The 16,280-nt window shown below is 40.6% G+C and overlaps 1 protein-coding gene across 10 annotated transcripts in view; it reads left to right on the top strand.

Annotated features, from left to right (window-relative positions):
* SDCCAG8 (serologically defined colon cancer antigen 8) overlaps positions 1-16,280 on the top strand; it is a 694,410-nt gene that overhangs the window by 177,191 nt on the left and 500,939 nt on the right. For all 10 annotated transcript variants that reach the window (XR_003855449.1, XM_029593983.1, XM_029593984.1 and 7 more), the window contains exon 11: positions 22-174. Coding sequence is in view for 9 of the 10 variants with exons in the window: in XM_029593983.1 (XP_029449843.1) it covers positions 22-174 (153 nt within the window). In the remaining variant the exon portion in view is untranslated. The remainder of the gene's footprint in view (positions 1-21; positions 175-16,280) is intronic.

Genomic DNA, 16,280 nt, shown 5'->3' with positions numbered 1-16,280 from the left:
GTAATTGAATTATCTCAATAGGCTCTGGTCCAGTGCGAGCAGCTAAGGAATGAGATAATAAGACAGAAAGAACGCCTTGAAAGAGAACTATTTGCACAACATGATAAGAGGGCTGGTGAAAAAGAAGTGATCCGAGAAGAAATGAAGAAAGAAAAAAAAGAATTGTCATCAAAGGTAATAATACATTTTTGCCATTTTACATTCAGAAGGTCAGCATTTTTGAGGGTAGAAAAAATGTTTTTATTACTTGTAAAGCTGGTTACAGGAATTAGAAACATTACAAAATTCAAATCTTGCTCTTGGTCCTTAACTTGCTTAAGTAACTAAGATGTTTTCAAATTTCCAGAACCTATTAAAATTCTATTTAGGATATACAGTTGTGCTCATAAGTTTACATACCCATGGCAGAATTTCTAAGATGTATAGAATTTTAAGAAAGCGTGAGGGATCAGACAAAGCATGTCTGTTATTTTTAATGTATTTCAAATTAAAGCTATTATGCATCACAGAATAGCACAATCATTAAACCATAGCAATAAAGGAAATAATAAAATGGCCCTGTTGAAAAGTTGCGAGTCTATTGTAACTCACAAAATACAATGAATATTTATTTATTAATCCAACAATGTTCTACATAAAACAAATCGCATTCACTCCATATTCACACAATAAAATAGTCCATAAAAACCAGACTAAAATCAACCCTCCTATATGCTTGTTTCAATAACTGGTGAAAACTGGACATATACAAGCAATATGCATAAATGATGACAAATGCATGTATTGATGTTTATAAACACTGTAATGGATAATACAAAACTCTTAGTCTGCTATCATTGATGAAGAAATACATATGATTATATGTAGATGCACCCTTCCCACATCTATTCCTATCAAGCATTTATTTATTTTATTTATTTATTTAATGTTTTTATATACCAATAATCGTTTAGAACATCTAATCGGTTCACAGCAAACAATAATTCAGCAACAGGCTTTACAAGTAAATTAGCGAACAACAAGGTAGAAACAAGGGATATATATAACTTGGAGCATATCACAAAACATCTATTCCTATACAAGCATATCACAAAACAAAACAAAATTCATAATTATCCCCAATAAACATTTATGCAACTATTCATTCAAAAAACAACCATTCATTTATGTATTCGTTTCTAGTTCATGTCCCATGTTTACTGTCTCATATTCCAAATGTCTTGTGTCTCTTTTCATGACTCCATTATTGCTAATAAACTGTGTCCATTTAAGACTAAGGAAATTAAACCAAACCATAGTCACAACTTATGGTATACTAATGAATTAAAAATACAAAAGCAGGTATTAAAAAAAAACTCGAATTACGTTGGAGAAGAAATAAAACAGCTCAGACCCTAGGCGCATATAGATCTACTTTACACCGTTATAAAATAAGTATTGAGACTGCAAAAAAAGATTTTTTCAAAAAGAAAATTGAAATTTCCTTGAATAACCCTAGAGAATTATTTAGGATTGTCCAAAATCTTACTAAATCTCCAACTCGTGTTGATGGATTATCTGAAAATAAATGCAATGAGACTGCTTTATTCTTTAAAAATAAAATAATAATTTCTAGTAATATTTTTCATGGAAATCAGGAAGTCGTAATGCCCTCAAAAGAAGATAAAACTTGGGTCTCCTTCGACTCTGTTTCATCTTTGGAAATTGAATCCCTTATAAAAAGGTTAAATCCAGCGAAACATCCTCTTGACGCAATTCAAGTTCTTTTTCTTAAACCCATGGCCGATACTATAGCTCCTTATATAGCGGACATTGTAAATGCATCTCTAATGGAAGGTGTCTTTCCTGATCAATTAAAGAATGCAATAATTAAACCTATTTTAAAAAACCTTCCTTAGACAGTACTCAATTAAAAAACTTTAGACCAATTTCTAATTTACCGTTTTTAGCAAACATTTTAAAAAAGGTACGCAGAAACAAGTTGATCACTTTTTAGAATCCAATAATATTTTATTCCCTAATCAGTTTGGTTTTAGAAAAAATTTTAATATAGAAACCCTTTTAATTGCTCTGATGGATACAGTTTTAAGAGGTTTTGACACCGGAAAAAGTTATTTTTTAGTTCTTTAAGATTTATCGTTGGCATTTGATACCGTAGATCATGGTATTTTACTAAAGTGCTTAACTGAAATCAGGATTAAGGACACTGTTTTAAATTGGTTCACATCTTTTCTCAATAATCAATCATATCAAGTAAAAATTAATAATTCTATTTCTGAAAAAATTCCTCTGGATACAGGTGTTCCTCAGGGTTCCACACTTTCTGCTTCTCTTTTCAATATATATGTTTTACCAATTTGTCACTTTTTAAATGGTTTAGGTTTAAAGTTTTATCTGTATGCCGACGACATACAATTCTTGGTCCCCATCGAAACATCAAGAGAGGATACTTTAGAAATCATTAAAGTTTATGTTTTATCGTTACAGAAACTACTCCTGCATTTATAACTAATTCTAAATATGGACAAGACAGAAATCATTCTATTGAATGAAAATGTCATTTCGATAACATTCCAGCCTTGTCATTTAATGTCAATATTAAAATTTGTCCTTTACATTGCACTTGTGATTTAGGTGTCATCATTGATACTGAGTTTTCTCTAAAAAAAAAAAAACAACATATAGCTATTAAATTAAAGGACGGCTATTATAATCTGTTAACTTTACGAAAGTTAAAGCCCTTTCTAGTATATGAGGATTTTAGGTCTGTTCTGCAAGCCCTTAGTTTTGCGAATATTGATTACTGTAACTCCCTACTTCTTGGCTTACCTGCCTCCAGTATCCGGCCGCTTCAGGTTTTACAGAATGCAGCAGCCCGAGTGCTGACCGACCAGCGAAAATATGACATATTACTCCTACATTGATTAAATTACATTGGCTTCCGATTTATTATCGCATTCAATTTAAAATTGCGTGTATAGTCCATAATGTTATATATGGTGATCAGACTGAATGGCTTAACACCTCTTTACACCTTCATGTCCCGCAGAGGAATCTACAATCCGCAGATAAAGGGCTACTGTCAATCCCCACAATCAGATCAGCAAGACTTAGCAATGTAAGAGAATGTGCCATTTCTATTGCAGGATCAAAAGTTTGGAACTCTTTACCCGTATATCAGCGACTTTCAACAGAGAGAAAGCAATTTAAATCTGATTTGAAGACCTGGTTATTAAAATGTGCTTACGCTGAGTACGAGACTTCTTTACAGAACATGAAACCTTGATAGCAACCACAGACTATCGATTAACATCAAGTGCTTAACTTTAAGGAATCATTTGTTTTCATTTTAGTCTTATTTAGTATATATTTATTATGATCTTAATAGTTCTTATCTGATTTTTCTGTAGCAGCTAATTTATTTATTTTCCCTTTGTAGTTTTTAGCTGTGCACTATTTTATAATTGTATTTTCAAAAATTTTAATTGTAAACCGTTGTGAAGGCTTGTCTGATGTGACGGTATAGAAATGTTAATAAACTAAACTAAACTTTATATAATCGTGTTATATTCATGATCTTATATGTGTTTCTCTCTGAAATGTGAAGCTTCTGTGTTCATGCAAAACTTATTATCACATTCCCTACCAAGGGGCCCTCGTTTCACCTCAATGGCTTCATCAGAGGAAAAGCCAAAACTAAAAGCCAAAATAAGCAATGCTGAAAAACCTATAACTTAACTCATAAACACCAGACTGCCAACTATAACGCAATCATCAATCACTGACCTGACACTTCACTTGTAACCACTCCTTTAACGTCTTCCCTAAATCCTAAGACATGCGGTTTTCATCCACGTTTACCGACAAATTACTCACTCATAAGCTGTAAAGACAAACATACGTAATGATAATAAACCATTTATATATCTGCAAAAAATCCGCATCTCCTTAATGTGTGAAAAAAACCTCACCCACAGGTAGAAAAATACCAACATGAACCACCATTCAGCATTTATTTTTTATTTATTTTATTTAAAATCTTTTCTATACCGTCGTTAAGCTAGTTGCCATCACAACAGTTCACAATAAGGCACATAATTTCAAACTTAAATGTGTTGAGTTATATTAACTAAACAGGTGCCATCAAATACTGTAACATAGTTTCATATTAAATATTACTTAGTGGTTGTGATAAGTCATGTCTACTTTAAGTATATCGGCTATAAGATAAATTAACACTTAAGTCTTGTCCTCTGTTGTTGCAATCTAATAGAGGTAAAGTAAAATAAAATATAGCAGCATCATGATGTCCAACATTTACGGCGTGCCGTCGTTGCTGGATACACCCAACTCAGACAACTTGTACTTATATTCAAACCAATCCAATCATTGAGGAGACGTAACAGTAAGTTACTCAGCATGTAACACGAGAAGCATGATGTAGAATCAAGTGCCTTTTAATTATAATATAACACATTACGTGCACACAAAGCATATGTCCCAAATTCCAATGACACAAACTCTCACACTCAAACCAATTAAGGAGCGGACTGGGAGGGAACTTCCCTAACCCCCTGCCTAACCTTCCTTCCCCTTCCCCCCTCCTTCCACCCCCTAAACCTAACCTACCTTTCACCATTTTTTTAAATTTTCTTACTTACTGCTCCTCTGGAGCAGAAGTAAGTTACGCGCGCCAGCTGGCTGCCGACGCACGCTTCCCTGGGATAATGGCCGCTGTCCCAGCCGGCCTCCATCCAGCCCTGCCCGCCCCTCCCTGCCCAGATCATACCCCCAGCCCGCTGCTTTTTTAGGGCCCAGCACTTGTGCGCATATCACCACTTATGCTCGTAGCCGGGCCCTTTTGAAAATGCGCGCGGCATGCACAGGGCATGGCCATGCACATAAGTGGCGATTTTTACACATGTCAGGCTTTTAAAATCCGGCCTTAAGGGTATGCAAACTTTTGAAAATGACCATTTTATTATTTCCCTTATTTCTATGGTTTGTTTAATGATTGTGCTATTCTGTGATGCATAACAGTTTAATTTGAAACACATTAAAAATAACAGACAACACTGACAAAATAACTCTTTGATCACTGATGTTTTCTTAAAATGCTACACATCTTACAAATTCTGCCAGTGGTATGTAAACTTATGAGCATAACTGTATGAAGAATTAGCCAAAGTTATCTCAGAGATATTAGCAATCAGGCTGATTTTCAAATGGTTTAGGCACTTCATTTTTGGAGATAGGTTCCTAAATTGAGTCCTTTGAAAATCTGCTGGCTTTTACCTGTTTAGGTGCCTATTTTCATTAGGTGCTTAAATTTAGGTACCTAAAAATTGGATGTAGAAAAGGGCAGGCTCAGGTCCAGGATAGAAAGTTAGGCACCTATACTGGAAATCATCACTAGATGCCTAAGTTCAGCAATCAAATCTAGGCACCGCCAGAGCAGCCCTAAATCTGGACACCCAGATCTTCCCTGTTACAACATGTAAAAGATAAGAGAGCCAACAGCTCTCCTCCCTCCTGCCGCTTTCCAGATTTGCCATGGGAAGGGGGTAGCCAGCATCCCTAGCATCCTCATGTCCCACCCACTGCCTCAAAATGTAAAGGTGAGGGAGTCACCATACCCCCTCTCCACCACTTCAAGTTAAAATAGTGGTGCCAAAAGACACATGCATTTTGCAATATGAAGACTGAATGAAGCAATTAATGTGTGACCATAGTGTGAGAGAGGACTCTACAAGGACTCCCAGATTCCAGGCTTGTCTTGAGATAGGAATGTGTAGTCCTTTAAACGTAAGGCATGGATGTAAATCAGGCATCTTATTTTGTGCCATAAGTAAGATCTCTATATTTTTAACATTTAAAGCTAGTTAAAGGCACCTCACTTTCTATGGGTTCCTCAAGGTTCCGTGCTGTCTTCTACTCTGTTCAACATTTATTTGTTCCCCCTTTGCACTGTCTTTAGAAATCTTGAAGTCACTTCCAAAATGCATGCCAATGATATATATTTCCTTATTCCTATTTCTACAACCTTACAAACAGCTTTTGATAAAATGACCCTTTGCCTGACTAAGGTAAAAAGCTGGCTATCTTTGAATAAACTAGCTTTAAATGTTAAAAATATAGAGATCTTACTTATGGCACGAAATAAGATGCCTGATTTACATCCATGCCTTACGTTGGAAGGACTTACACATTCCTATCTCAAGACAAGCCTGGAATCTGGGAGTCCTTGTAGAATCCTCTCTCACACTATGGTCACACATTAATTGCTTCATTCAGTCTTCATATTGCAAAATGCATATGTTACACTTCGTGAAACCTTTCCTCTGTTCATCTGATTTCCATATCATAATTTAAGCTTTAATTCTATCATCACTAGATTATTGTAATTTTCCCGTAGATAAGCAGGCTGAATTAGCCATGCTGTCTGGGAGCATGCAAGTATATGCAGAGCTTTTGCTTCTGCATGCCTGTGTGGTGCCTTCCCATGTGACTGCCCTCTCTGCCTCAATTCTTGCTTTCCCTGCACAGCAACGGATGCAGGTCCTTCTCCTCTGCTTGTTTTCTTCTAACTTTTTTCTATTTTTCATTTTGGTGATCCCCAAAACAGCACTTTTCAGTGCCACTATGGGCCCCAGGTTCAAATTTTGCCAATGTGGGAAAATTATGTCCATCACCGATGGACATAATCATTGCTATCTGTGCCTGGGGCTGAAGCATGACCAGGCATCCTACACGGACTGCGGTTGGGATGTTTCCTTGGGCCCAGCAGCAAAGGGCCGCAAGAATAACCCAAATTCATGAAGAGGACAGTTGGGCTCCTATGCCCCTTCTCAGCATTCCACCCAGTCCTCCCCAGCACAGTGGCCCAAACAACAAAAGAGGAAGCAATTATCCTCTCTTCAGCCCTCCTCCACAGCTAGGAGGCGTCATCTTTGACAACCATTTGTCATTTCGTCAACATTTTCAAAATATTTAGAGAATTGGCTGTTATAAATTACATCTTTTAAGGCATTTAAAATTTTTCTTGAATCAGACTGATTTTGGATCGATTGTTCAATTGTTTGTGATTAGTACTATAGATTACTGTAATGCATTATTCGTTTGACTTCCTGGTAGTCATTTGCGAGCTTTGCAGATTTTACAGAACTCTGCAGCTTGTTTAATAGTTGGTTGTCATCGTCATGATCATATCCGTCCATTTCTGAAAGAGCTTCATTGGTTACCCTTTGAGTATCAAATCTAGTTTAAAATTATTACATTGGAATGTAAATGTTTGAAAAATGATGCACCTAGCTTTTTATCAAACCTTTTACAAAATTATGTTCCCAAACGAAAGTTAAGATCTTCAAATCAAAATCTGTTAGCAATTCCAACGATTAGGATGTTACATTTAAATGAAATGCGCTAAAGATCTTTTTCTGTTTCTAGCTCTATGTTGTGGAATTGCCCTACCATTAGAATCTGCATTTGATTGATGATTTAAAGCAGTTTAGAAAGCTCTTGAAGGCCGAACCTTTCAGACAGGCTTTTGAATATTATGATATGACATTTTATGATATGTAATTTTGGTTTATGATGTTGGTGTTATATTTGTGTGTTTATTGTATTGTTAATTTTATACTTGATGTTTTAATTTATTGTTTTATGTCAGTTTTGTGATCCATTTAGCACATACTTTTGATATAAATAGAATATAAAAGCCTTTAAATAAATAAATAGGAAGGAAGCCGGTGGTAAGGCCAGAAATGGCCACCCTCAACCGACACTGATGGAGGGGGCTCGGTCATCAACCACGTTGACTGCATCGAGGGATTGGGCCGCAACGCTGACCGCAAAGCATAGCCATCGGCCACCAGCTGAAGTGGAGTCCTGATCGATGCACTCAAAGCAGCCAGCACCGCCAATGCAACCGGCATCCACATATGCATCGGACGGAAGTAGACCAACACAACCGGTGTCGATGCATGTGTCTGAATGCAGTAGACCAACACAACCGGCATCGCAGACACAACGTCGCAGAAACCATTGACTAAGCCGATGCATACAGTGCCAGTCACTGTACCATAATGCAGCAGAAAGGCCAAACATTAAACGCACCATGTTGCGCCATTCTCACAGCCTCACAAGCATCGTCCTTCACCCAGAGGGAGTGTCCCCAACCACAAGATCCACTTTTTCTCCTTTCCAGAACAGAAGCTTCGGGAGTGTCTGAGGGTGAGGCTCCACCACATTCGGGCCGCTCTTCTACTACCGTGAGCAAAGGCCACAGAAGGGCCAAGTGGTTCTAGGCCAAGGAATTCACCCAGCCCCTTGAGACAAGATGATGGTCTGGACCAACCGCATCGTTCAGCCCATTCACCACCATCCAAGAGAAACAGGACATCGACATCTGCTGTCCAAAAATTGAAAGGGGTAGCTACTCACACCATGTCCCAGATTTCAGGACTTCTGCAGATCTTTTTTGATTCCGTGGTGTCTGCTCAACTTCCATACTCCCCCTCAAGTCCATTGCCGGAGGAGTCAGCACACTCCCTTCTTCCTCCCCACCAGAATACTTGCCAGGGAGGACAGATCTGAATTTGGAATAGAGTCCACAGATTTCTGACCCTGAACGGGACTTCGACTACTCTTCTTCCCCCTCTCCATGCTCCTCCACAGAGATTCCCTCAGACCCCCCCGGAGGGCCCGCCCAAACCAACATTCCCCCCGGAGGAATGAGAAGGTGGGTTCATTCTTACACCTGGAGACTAAACGGTTACTGGACCCTAGGGCTGAGGTCCACGGATTATTGAAAATCTTTGATGTCCTGGCAGAACCAACAGTCTTGTCTTCCACTCAGTTCTGGATAGTCTTATGGACAAGGTGTGGGAGTCTCCTTTTTCAGCACCCACTACTTCATGGAAGCCCGAATTGAAGCTCCGGATGTGAAAGTCAATCCACTATGGCCCAGTGCCCCATGCATCAGTAGTGGTCGAATCGGCCATGAAGAAAGCCAGAAAGGCCAGTCTTTACTCCACTACCCTTCCAGGTAAAGATAGCTGCTACTTAGATGACTTTGGCAAAAAGGTGTTCCAAGGTCCATGCTGACAGCCAGGATTCAGCAACACCAATTTTACATAACTCAGTATCTTTATAAATGCCTTCAGTCACTTTTAAGGGTGGTGAGGAGCAAGCGACTGGGGACAACCAGCAAAGCAGATGATGATCAACCTTGAGGAGAGATTAAGGCACCTTTTATGAACCATCTACAAGGGGTTTGAGGTCTCCGCCCGTATGTCAGTGGCATCTATTGCAGCCGATGGATAGCTTTGCTAAGAACCAGCACCATAAAGGAGGACGTGCATGAGAGGTTGGCAGACCTCCCATGCAAAGCGGACAATCTGTTTAGAGACAAATTGTGTGAAACAGTCTCACAGCTTAAGGGGCAGAGTGTTGCTGTATCTTCACTTATGTCCCCAGATCACCCAGGTGTGAAGCATTTCTACTTTACTTACAGGAAGCCCTACTGTCACAGATGCTCCTATAAGTCGTTTTCACCATACAGACCTCCTCCATACCAACAGCAGAGGTCGCAACCCCAACTGACCCAGTCGAGAGGCTTGGGGACAATTCCTACATCCCCCAACTGTATAGTTGCCTGTGCAGGCAACTATACAGAAGTTGCAGCAGCCTTTTTGGAGGACACCACGGCCACAGATACAGGACATGGTGGGAGGCCGCCTCCACTTCTTTGCCCAGGCTTGAGATCAGATCAATATCATCCAAAACGGCTGCCACCTAAATTTCAGAAAGACTCCGCCGATACCGCACCTTGTCTCCCTGTTCAGAGGAGAAGGAAATGCCCTCTTCCTCCTTCAGGAAGTTCACACCTTATTTCAGCAAAGGTTGATTCAGCGAATTCCTCCTTGCCATTACTTTCGAGGATTCTATTCCCAATACTTCCTCATTCCCAAGAAAAACAGAAGATTACAGCCGATTTTGGACCTCATGGTCCTCAATCGCTTCATTGTGTGAGAAAAGTTCAAGATGACCTCACACAAGACCATCTTGCCATACCTGCAACCCAATGACTGGATGTTTTCCTTGGATCTCAAGGATGCCTATGCTTATATTCCAATGCACCCCTCTTCTTGGCGCTACCTTTGTTTTCAAGTTGGTACCCATCATTACTAGTACAAAGTTCTGCCCTTTGGCCTCTTTTTAGCACCAAGAGTGTTGACGAAATGTCTTGCAGTAGTTGTGGCCCATCTTAGGAAACAGGGGATAAAACTGTTTCCTTATCTGGACGATTGTCTGCTTCTAGCTCTGACTCCGGAGCTAGTTCGCGCCCATCAGCTTTGAGTTCTGACTTGCCTAGAGATTCTAAGCTTCATCATAAACTACAAGAAGTCCCACCTCAACCATACTCAGATCCTTCAGTTTATAGGTGCAGTCATCAACACACGCCTTTGCAAAGCTTTCCTTCCGGAGGACAGGATTCACACCTTTCAAACCTCAGCCTCTGTGTTAGTGTCTCTCACAACCCACAGCCCAATTGATCCTCCCACTTCTGGGCCACATGGAGGTAGCAATGTTTGTCATTCTCCATTCACGCCTTCACATGCGCCGACTGCAATGGGACCTGAAATCACAGTGGTCCCAGAAGTCTCACCCTATGCCGCATCTGGTGACCCTCACCCAAGGGATGATGTCAGAGGTGGACTGGTGGCTAAATCTGGGGGTCCTGCAGTTGGGTGCCCACTTCTGGATACCGACTCACCTCCAGGGGGTGGGGCGCACATGTCCTCCACCTCAGGATGCAAGGACTTTGGATGCCCGCTGAGTGGAAATTCCAGATTGACCTGCTGGAGTTACAGGCCATATGAAAGGCTATTCGAGCCTTCGTATATATCCTTCACCACAAGTTGGTAATGGTATACAAGGACAGCCAAGTAGCCATATTCTACATAAACAAGGAAAGTGGGTCAGGTTCCAGGATTCTCTGCAGGGAATCGATACGTCTGTTAGAATGGGCGATTGCACGCTCCATTCAGTTACAAGTAACCTACCCACCAGGCATAAAAATAACAGAGGCCGACAGACTCAGCGGGATCTTTCATCGCCATGAGTGGGAGCTGAGCTCGGAGGTGGCATCGTTTTTATTGCACCGCTGGGGAACTCCTCGGGTGGCTCTCTTTGCGATCAAAAACAATGTGAAGGTACCAGAGTTTTGTTCCATTTATCCAAGTGACCGACAAATAGCCCTAGACACCTTCCTTCTGTCATGGTTGGGGCACCTGCTCTACACTTTTCCTCTGATACCCCTCATCGGCCAAGTGATTCAGAAGTGCATTGCAGACAAGGCGGACCTCATCCTAATCACCCTGGTGTGGGCCAGGCAACCATGGTATGCCTATCTAATCCACCTATCCGTACAATCCCCAGTCGTCCTCTGAGCAGAGAAACATCTTCTAACACAGGAGAGAGGGGGACTGATGCATCCCATGTCCAACTCCCTACATCTGACAGCGTAGAAATTGAAAGGGAGGTACTGAGCCATCTTCCTATCCCGGAAGAGATACAGGACGTCCTCATTTCCTCCAGGAGATCCTCCATGAGAAAAAATTATGCAGCCAAGTGGCACAGGTATCGCTGCTGGTGCACATTGGTATCTCTTGACCCTTTCCAATCTTCACTGGAACAACTGCTCCATTACCTGCACTTTTCAAATCTGGTCTTGCTATTTCCTCCATTCGTGTACATCTCAGTGTTATAGCAGCGTACCACCCACTGACGCAGGGTGCCTCTGTCTCCACACACCCTTTGGTATCTCGCTTCATGATGGCAGCTTTGTGACTACGTCCCCCAGGGCTACAGCCTGCCATGCTTTGGGTCCTAAATATTGTCCTGGAAACCTGGATGCTCCCTCCGTTTGAACCTATGCAGACATCCTCATTGAAATACCTCACACGGAAAGTGCTATTCCTAGTAGCAATAACCTCAGTACAACAAGTAGGTGAATTATAGGCTTTGGTGTGCACTATGCTCCTTATCTACAATTCCATCATGACAAAGTAACCTTGCGGACTCATCCTTCCTTCCTTCTGAAGGTAGTCTCTGCTTTTCACTTGAATCAGACCATAACTCTACCAACTTTTTTCCCTAAGCCACATACTTCCAGACAGGAAGCTTTGTTGCACACCCTGGATAGCAAAATGGCGTTAGCCTACTATAAACAAAGGATCCACGCCCCTCACAGGCACTCTCAGCTCTTCCTCTCATTTAACCCAAACACGCCAGGTTTGCTGGTTTCCAAATGAACCCTTGCTAACTGGCTAACTCAATGTATTCACTTCTATGCAGCCAGATCGGAATGCCTGACATCCAAAGTGAAGGTCCATCAATTGCGAGCTGTAGAGACTTCAATTGCTCATCTCTGACAGGTGCCAGTTCAGGACATATGCAGAGCAGCTACCTGGTCATACCTTCATGTCTCACTACTGCCTACAGCAACAAGCCATTTCAGATGTGGTAATGGGACAAGAAATACTAGGTTACACCACTAATTCTTGAGACTGTCCACAATATACTAGGGATTCTCTGCATGGCCAGCTTTACGCAAACTAGGACACTCAGAGTCTTCGTCCTTCCAGGTCTGCACTTACTGCTGTGCTTCGAATCCCTGGGGCTGGGGATTCCCAGACAGTATGGCTAATTCATCCTGCTTATCTGTGGGGGGGAAAAGCAAGTTTGCTTACCATAAATGGTGTTTTCCGTAGATAGCAAGATGAATTAGCCATGCATTCCTACCCTCTTCCCTCGACAGTCTCTATCTTTTTCCTGCTCCTGCTCCTTTTCTGACACTGTGTTGTTTCTGCACTTTGTAATCAACTGAGGGCAGAGAGAGCAGTCATGCGGGAAGGCACCGCGCAGGCATGCAGGAGCAAAAGCTCTGCACATATTTGGAGAAGTTCCCATCTCGAGCTGCCCCCAGACAGCATGGCAAATTCATCCTATCTACAGAAAACACCGTTTATGGTAAGCAAACTTTCTTTTCTTTGCACTTAGGATTATGGCCTCTTCACTTTGATTTTTACAGTTAATCCAAAACTTGGCAGCTTGCCTTGTAACCAGTGTACTTTTGTGCAATCATGTATCACTGGTCCTTTCCAAGCTTCACTGTCTTCCCATTACTTTCTGAATATGGTTTAAGGTGCTGTCCCTGGGATTTAAAACTCTCCACAATCGTGCACCTCACTGCCTTATATCTTCTGTTCAAAGATACCATCCTACTTGATCCTTACTTTCTGCCACTCAAAATCTTCTGGAAGTACATTCTCTCAGACTGACTAAACTCTCAACATTAAGGAGTAGGATGTTCAGCATGGTTGCTCCAGCACTCTGGAACAAGCTCCCTGAGCGGATTAGGAACGAGACTGATTTAGTTTGGTTTAGGAGGCTCTTAAAGACTTACTTGTTTTCCCTTGCTTTTCAAACAAAGGACTTTTAGGTTTCAAGTAGTTTTGCAATAAAGTTGCCTTGTATTGACGAGCAATTTTGTTGTTGATCATTATATGTATTTTGATGTAATCCACTGAGATTTGGAGACTAATAGAATAGAAATTACTTTAAATAAATAGAACGCGCCTAAAATATCCAAAAAACACAGGTTGGGATGACACGTTTACATCCTCTCAGCTATACAAAAATGTTTCACCTTTTTTATTTTTTTTGTTTATTGACCTTTATTTCAATGCATTGAAGTGAACTAGCATGGCAACCACACTAATTTATCCATAAATTGAATAAAATTCAGCAGTGACAAATACAGATTCTTCATGGACAAGCAGGACATAATTCAGTCACACAAATGGATGATGTCATCCAATGGAACTGATATGGACATAAAAAAAAAGTAAGTCAATTTCCCAAGAGCCAACGTTATGACTCTTCACCCTCTGGCGCCTCCCATAAAAGGGACAGCGAATAAACCCCTTTAGCACAGGAAGTTACCTCCCATCACCATGCCAAAATTTCATCGGTGCAAAAGAAAATGAAGCAGTCTTCAGCGCGCCATTGACTTCAGTCTCAGCGTACAAGCTCTTGGTACCATTGCCGATGTCTGGCTCAGTGCCAAATTGCTTGGTGCTATCTCTAGTACACATTTTGATGCCAGAAGAATATGTTTCAAAGGAATTGGCACTATCCATATCACTCAGCTCTGTGTCTAAAGGTTTTCTTGGTACCAAATCTTCAAAGGTATCACCAGTGTTAGTGCCACAATTGGACATATCTTCAATGACTCTTCTGATGCCTGAAAGCCACTCTTTTTTATACAAAGATGTGGATGGAATTTGTCTGCAGTTGCATTAGTTTGGATATTCAATCTTCTCCTTCATCCTCGCAAAAAGAACCAATTCTACAGAAATTCAATAACATCTATTCTACTATATCAGAATCTCCCAGAATTTCAAGAGAAATCTCTAACTTCTGTCTCCTCTAGAGACAATCCTCTCATTAGATGTTCCATTCAATCACAGATTCAGATAATGACTCCTTACAGTTAGGTCTGTTCAGCTTGGAGAAGAGAACGCTGAGGGGGGGATATGATAGAGGTCTTTAAGATCATGAGAGGTCTTGAACGAGTAGATGTGACTCGGATATTTACACTTTCGAATAACAGAAGGACTAGGGGGCATTCCATGAAGTTAGCAAGTAGCACATTTAAGACTAATCGGAGAAAATTATTTTTTACTCAACGCACAATAAAGCTCTGGAATTTGTTGCCAGAGGATGTGGTTAGTGCAGTTAGTGTAGCTGGGTTCAAAAAAGGTTTGGATAAGTTCTTGGAGGAGAAGTCCATTAACTGCTCTTAATCAATTTTACTTAGGGAATAGCCACTGCTATTAATTGCATCAGTAGCATGGGATCTTCTTAGTGTTTGGGTAATTGCCAGGTTCTTGTGGCCTGGTTTGGCCTCTGTTGGAAACAGGATAGTAGACTTGATGGACCCTTGGTCTGACCCAGCATGGCAATTTCTTATGTTCTTATTTGCTTAATATTTCTGCCATTTCTTCATCTGTCTCTACACTTTGCTCTTTGTCACCCTTCAATTTCACTATATCATTTCAGGTCTTCCTTCTTTCGCTCATATATCTGAAAAATGTTTTGTCACCTCTCTTTACCTCTTTGGCAATACTTTCTTCCGCTTTACCTTTTGCTTTCTGATTTCTTTCTTTTTCTCCTACAGTTTCACCAAGTATTGTTCTCTGTATTCTTAATTTTGGGATTCTTTATACTTCCTGAATGCTGTACTTTGTGTCTTAATTTTTTTTCAGCCACCTCCTTTGTGAACCAAATAGGTTTCTTTTTCCTTGTACATTTGTTTATTTTTCTAACATATAGATTTGTTGCCTTTGTTACAGCTCCTTTTAATTTAGCCCATCTCGCCCATTTTCTCCCAGTCTTCTAGTTCTTCTACCAGGTACATCCCCATTTTGTCATAGTCCGTATTTTTGAAATTCAGAGCTCAGGTCTTATTGTGACTTATCTGTATCTTATTTGCTATATCAAACCATACTATCTAATGATCAGTAGTTAGCTCTAGGTCGAGTATCATGTCCTCCCTCATGGGTTCCACTACCATTTGTTTGAGAAGAGCCCATTGAAGGGCATCCATTATCTCTGTACTTTTTACAGATTCCACATAAGGGTACTCCAATCACAGCCATCAGATTAAAATCTCCAGTGACCAACACTTCTCCTTTATTTCCCACCTTTTGGATGTCTTTCACCAGTTCTAGTTCTAGGTCTTCAGTTTTCGTTGGAGTGTAAATAGAAGAACCATCGTCTTGTTTTAGAATAGCCCATAATGCTTCCTCCCTACCCCATGTCCTCTGCAATTCGGTTGCATTGATATTGTTTTTGACATAGTGCTACTCCTCCCCCTTTTCTGTCCTCTCTGCCCTTCCTTAATAAGTTATAGCCTGGAATGGCTATATATCCCAGTCATGAGACTCCATGAACTATGTGTCTGTAATGACAATAATGTCCAAGTCTGCCTACATCATTAGGGCCTGCAGATCTGGGATTTTGTTGCCCAGGCTACAAGCATCTGAGGTTATAATTTTCAAGCTTTCCTTCCCTGGTTTGCTTATCTTTATAGTCATTTTTTCTGCTCCTATGCTTAAGTGTGGAATTTAGAGCTGATTGATTTTGTTATTATATACTCTCACTTCCTGTATTGCTTTGGGGTGGCATCTGAATTTCATTGGCCACTTTCT

The sequence above is a fragment of the Rhinatrema bivittatum genome, chromosome 3 (assembly GCF_901001135.1).
Source record: "Rhinatrema bivittatum chromosome 3, aRhiBiv1.1, whole genome shotgun sequence".
Classification (NCBI taxonomy): Eukaryota; Metazoa; Chordata; class Amphibia; order Gymnophiona; family Rhinatrematidae; genus Rhinatrema; species Rhinatrema bivittatum.
This window is presented reverse-complemented; position numbering and strand designations above follow the sequence as displayed.